Raw genomic sequence first — 5,486 nt, 5'->3', positions numbered from 1 at the left:
AATCTGTCTGCTCTGGACTTTTCGATTACTTGGGCCATAGCTTCCTTTATTGTTTAGGCCAGCTGGAGCCGGGTCAATGAGAGACTGGATGGGTGGAGGATCTCACTGTGCTCATGCTTTCCACTACCCTCCATACTTTAATTGTTCTCGATTTCTCTAACTGGCCTTGATGTCTCTTCTGATCTCCAGACCACATGCCCACAGATGTCCCAAAAGCATGTCTGAAATTGACCTCATTATTATTGTTGTTACTATTTTTGAGACAGAGTCTCGCTCTTTTGCCCAGGCTGGCAATGGCAGTCTTGGCTCACTGCAACTTCCGCCTTCCGGGTTCAAGCGATTCTCCTGCCTCAGCCTGCTCCCAAGTAGCTGGGATTACAGGCGCCTGCCACCACGCCCAGCTAATTTTTTTGTATTTTTAGTACAGACGGGGGTTTCACCATGTTGGTCAGGCTGGTCTCAAACTCCTTACCTCAAGTGATCACCGCGCCCGGCCCTGACCTCATTAATTCTTTTTTCTTTTCTTTTTTTTTTTTTTGATAGGGAGTCTAGCTCTGTTGCCGGGCTGGAGTGCCCTGGCGCCATTTCGGCTCACCGCAATCTCTGCCTCCCGGGTTCAAGCTATTCTCCTGCCTCGGCCTCCCGAGGGGCTGGGACTACAGGCGCGCGCCACCACGCCCGGCTAACTTTTGTATTTTTAGTAGAGACAGGGTTTCACTATGTTGGCCAGGCTGGTCTCGAACTCCTCACCTCGTGATCCACTCGCCTCGACCTCCCAAAGCGCAGGGATTACAGGCGTGAGCCACCGCGCTCTGATCTCATTATTTCTACCTCCCATCTTCATCTCCAGTTTCAGAGATACAAACTCCCGGACCGCCTGCCTCTCCTCAGATAAACCAAGGTCGTTAAGTTCAGGCTCCGCCTCCCCACAGGGCCTCCCCAAGGTCAGCCGCTTCTTCCCCCGCTCAGCTCCTTGGGGGCGTTGTCCGCGTGCCCCTCCGCAGCGGGGCCGGCGCTCTAGGCTGCAGCGGGCCGTTCACACAGCCTCATCATCTCGCTGGTTTCCGGTGCTCGGCGGGTACTCTAGCCCTCAGCCGGGCCCTGGGACTCTATCCCCTAAGGCGGCTTCTCTATGGTCTACATCGTCCCTTTGTCCCGAATTTCCTCCGGGAGGACGCTCTGGTGGGATCCAAGCCCTTCCCCCGCCGCGTCTGTGGCCGCTTTTAGGTGCAACTGGAGAAGGCACTGAAGCCCTACGAGATTCACACCGTCTTCGGTCTCCCGGGGTCGGCGCCGAGCGGGAGAATGGCGGAAGTAAGTATGGAGGTGCCCTTCCCTCCCGCCGCTCTTCTCTATGGTCGCTTCCGTCAGCGACGGGAAAGGGGGTCCTGGCGCCTGCGCGGAACCGGGCTGGGCGCTCGTCGCGTAGTGGGTGGGGGCGCAGGGAGCGGGAGTCGCCGCTGCCGCCGGAGCTAACCGCGGGGACCGAGATGCAGGTGGGACCGGAACCGGAACCCCCCTCTTCAAGTGCCTCTTCCCTCTCCGCGACCCGGCCCTGGCGCCCGAGAGGATCCCTGGGTGGGGGTGGGCGTGGAGGGCCGGGGGCTGGAGGGGCACTCGGCCCCGGAGAGTGCAGCAGACAGGGCTGGTCCCGAGGCGGATGCGGCCCCGGAGAATGGGCGGCTGGGGGGTGTCCAGGGAGTAGGGTCGGGTCGGAGTGGATGGACCACCGGGCCCGGAGGGTCCGAGCCAAGAGCGGAGCCTGCACCCTCCATCACCCGCCCTTCGGGAAATATCAGAACTGAGCCAGGAAGCAGGTGCACCGGGAAACTGTGTCTGAGTCCTGCTTGGCAGAAGAGAAACTGAGTCACCAGCTTAGGAGCCGCAGGGTCAGCGGGCCTGAAGGGGGCTGGGTCTGTCTGCGGTGCAGAGGGTTGGGTGGGCCTGTGTGAGCGGAGGTGGCCGCTGGCTGGAGATTGGTCTGCACCTCTTGGCTGGGTTCCCCCCTGCTCCATGACTCCTGCATCTCCTGACTCTTTCTCGTTGGTTTGGAGTTGTCCCTGCGGTTGGAGCCATCTGAGCTTGTAGGGTCGAGGCCCAGGAGGAAGGGGAGGGTTCGCCGACTTACAGCCTGGCTGTAGGTTTGAACAGGAGTCTGAGGTCGCTGAGGGTTTGAGAAGACTTTCCTGAGCTGCCCTGGCCCCAGTCCTGGGGCTGTCACCTTCCAGTATTGCGTGGGGGGGAGGAGCGCTAACAAAAGAGCCAAGGGTTGTAAATTCCACACCCAGCTCTGCCACTTTATAGTTGTAAGACCTTGAGAGGGCTCCTGCTTTCTCTAATTTCTCTTTTAGAAAACTGGAACTATAATGTTTTTCTCCCACATGAAGATAGTAACAATGGCAGTCGTTTAGCGGATGCTTACTTTGCATTCAGCGCTGACATATCCCATTCCATGTAATTCTCTCAACATTTCGAGGGGGGAGGGATCATGAGCTCTGTTTAACAGATACAAAAACGGAGGCTCAGAGAGGACGTGGGATTTGTTCAAGATAACATCGCTTATAAGGTGGCTGGACTGGACACTCATAAGGTGGTTTCAGCCCTGGTCTGACTCTAGTCCATGGCCTTAACCAGAAGGCTAACCTGCCTTTAGGGCATACTCCCCAGTGGGAGAAGAGGAAGGTGAAAAATCCTAGGGCCCCAGCTCTCCCTGTGATGTTTTGTTTATGTGAGGCCAGCAAAGACTTGACCTGACCCAACCTAGTTGCTCCTCTGGGGTCCTTGCGGCCTCTGGCCCCATACTGAAGGGATACCAAAGAAGTGGGCTGCAGCTATTTCAGATCTCCTTCACGCAGTGCGTGTGTGCTGGACTCTGGGGTCAGCTTTCAAGACAATCACTGTTTTGGTCCGTCATGCATCCATCCTCCTTAGTGAATCGGCCCCCTTCGAAGAGCTGGACCCTAAGATGTGTGAGGCAGGCTCTCTAAGATCTAGAGTCCTAGCTCCCCTCTAGCCCCCTGCGAACTAGGGCGGTGAGGTGCTATGGCTGAGGTTGGCCCAGCTGGTCCCTGGGGACAGGGACTGTGGCGAGGGGAAAACAGTAGACTTGGAGTTCTGAAACTTTTCTGAGCTTCGGTTTCCTCATCTGTTTGAGGGGTCTTTGAAACCTCTCACAGGGAAAGGTAAGATAACCAAGAGGGAGCCTCTAAAATGGCTCATGGGAAGTGTGACATGAATACTGGAGGATCCGACGTAGAGAAGAGGGGTGATCTGGAAAAGTTCTCTTTTTTAGGGGGAAGGTGCTCCAAAGCCCTCTACCGCTGGATCCAAAGCTAAGGAAATTGGGGACAAACGCGGCAGGCTGGGGCAGGCTGCTGGGGAACCAGTTGGCTGGGGCCTGCGGGGTGCTAGGATCTGGGAGAGGGAAGGGAGGTGTTGGGCTCCCTTCCCCATGGCTCTCTGTGGAGTCTGAAGTAGGGATGAGCGTCTCTGGCTGGGGGTGGGATGCAGCCCCCAGTGCGCCCTCAGCAGTGACCCTCGTGTGTGCCTCTCTCTTCCTTCCGCAGCTGCTGCCGCCCACCCCTCGTCTTCTGGCTGCCTCCCTCTTTGTGCCCCGCAGGCTCCCCCTCTCCACCTCCTGGGGCCCATCATGAATGGTGCCCCTTCCCCAGAGGACGGGGCCTCCCCCTCGTCTCCCCCGCTGCCCCCACCCCCGCCCCCTAGTTGGCGGGAGTTCTGTGAGTCCCACGCCCGGGCTGCGGCTCTGGACTTTGCCCGCCGTTTTCGCCTCTACCTGGCCTCCCACCCCCAATATGCGGGGCCCGGGGCTGAGGCTGCCTTCTCCCGCCGTTTTGCTGAGCTCTTCCTGCAGCACTTTGAAGCCGAGGTGGCCCGGGCCTCTGGCTCCCTGTCGCCACCCATCCTGGCTCCCCTGAGCCCTGGTGCGGAGATCTCGCCACATGACCTGTCCCTTGAGAGCTGCAGGGTGGGTGGGCCCCTGGCTGTGCTGGGCCCTTCTCGATCATCTGAGGACCTGGCCGGCCCCCTCCCTTCCTCAGTCTCTTCCTCCTCTACAACCTCCTCCAAGCCGAAGCTCAAGAAGCGCTTCTCCCTGCGCTCAGTGGGTCGCTCCGTCCGAGGCTCAGTCCGTGGCATCCTGCAGTGGCGGGGGACCGTTGACCCTCCCTCCTCGACTGGGCCCCTGGAGACCTCATCAGGTCCCCCAGTCTTAGGTGGAAACAGCAACTCCAACTCCTCTGGCGGGGCTGGGACTATTGGTAGGGGACTGGGCAGTGATGGACCGTCCCCTGGGGAAAGATGGACTCACCGTTTTGAGAGGCTGAGACTCAGTCGGGGAGGGGGCGCCTTGAAGGATGGAGCAGGGATGGTCCAGAGGGAAGAGCTGCTGAGTTTCATGGGGGCTGAAGAGGCAGCCCCTGACCCAGCCGGAGTGGGCCGGGGAGGAGGGGCGGCTGGGCCTCCTTCAGGGGGAGGAGGGCAGCCTCAGTGGCAGAAGTGTCGCCTGCTGCTTCGAAGTGAAGGAGAAGGAGGAGGAGGAAGTCGCCTGGAGTTCTTTGTACCACCCAAGGTGAGGCCCCATGGAGGGTGGGTGACTGGGAGCGAGGGAGAGAGTGCTCAGAGTGGTCACAGCCCTGCAGATAAGCTCTGGTGTTTACCAGCCCACGGCCCTGGCGTCGCTCACTTTTTGTTTGTAAAGCTGGCTCCTGGCTCTCTTAGCAGCTGTGGGAAGGACTGAGAAAGCAGTGTGGCTGCCTTTAGTCTAACTTCCCGAAGATGTAGAAGGAAAGATGAATGTCTAGAGGGAAGGGAAGGGTGGTCTTTGCAAACCAAACACCTGGATCTATTTCTTTCTCCTGACCTAGGCCTCTCGGCCCCGACTCAGCATCCCCTGCTCTTCTATCACAGACGTCCGGACAACCACAGCCCTGGAGATGCCTGACCGGGAGAATACGTTTGTGGTTAAGGTAGGAATTCAGCTTCCCACCCGCCGGCAGTGCTTAAGTGTGTTAAGGAGAAAGCCCTCAGCGCATTTAAGCAAGTGGCGTCACTGAAAGGAGGTATGTATACGTGTCCAGTGCCTTGAGAGTGTGTCCCTGGGGCTGCAGCTTTTCTGGGATGGGGAAGACAGGGAAATGTTCTTACTCAAGAATAATGCCTCCACTTCAAAGAGAACTGTGGGGTTTTTGTTGTGGTTGTTTTAGAGAGACAGGGTCTCCCTCTTTTGCCTAGGCTCCCTCTTTTGCCTAGGCTGATTATAGCTCACTGTAGTCTGGTGTAGCCTCGAACACCTGGGCTCAAGTGATCTTCCTGCCTCAGTCCCTAAGGAGCTGGGACTACAGGCATGTGACACCATGCCTGGCTAATTTTATTATTTATTTACGTTTGAGACAGAGCCTCACTCTGCCCCCCAGGCTGGAGTGCAGCGGCGCGATCTTGGCTCACTGCAACCTCTGCCTCCCAGGTTC

General features: G+C 58.2%; 1 protein-coding gene across 1 annotated transcript in view; it reads left to right on the top strand.

The window, feature by feature from the left end:
- Window positions 1-562: 562 nt before the first annotated feature.
- Window positions 563-5,486, top strand: part of SH2B1 (SH2B adaptor protein 1) — a 10,868-nt gene continuing 5,944 nt past the window's right edge. The window contains exons 1-3 of the mRNA XM_011982541.1: window positions 563-1,314; window positions 3,567-4,588; window positions 4,884-5,022. Coding sequence (XP_011837931.1) covers window positions 720-1,314; window positions 3,567-4,588; window positions 4,884-5,022 — 1,756 coding nt within the window. The 5' untranslated portion in view covers window positions 563-719. The remainder of the gene's footprint in view (window positions 1,315-3,566; window positions 4,589-4,883; window positions 5,023-5,486) is intronic.

The sequence above is a fragment of the Mandrillus leucophaeus genome, unplaced genomic scaffold (assembly GCF_000951045.1).
Source record: "Mandrillus leucophaeus isolate KB7577 unplaced genomic scaffold, Mleu.le_1.0 Scaffold24, whole genome shotgun sequence".
Lineage (NCBI taxonomy): Eukaryota > Metazoa > Chordata > Mammalia > Primates > Cercopithecidae > Mandrillus > Mandrillus leucophaeus.
This window is presented reverse-complemented; position numbering and strand designations above follow the sequence as displayed.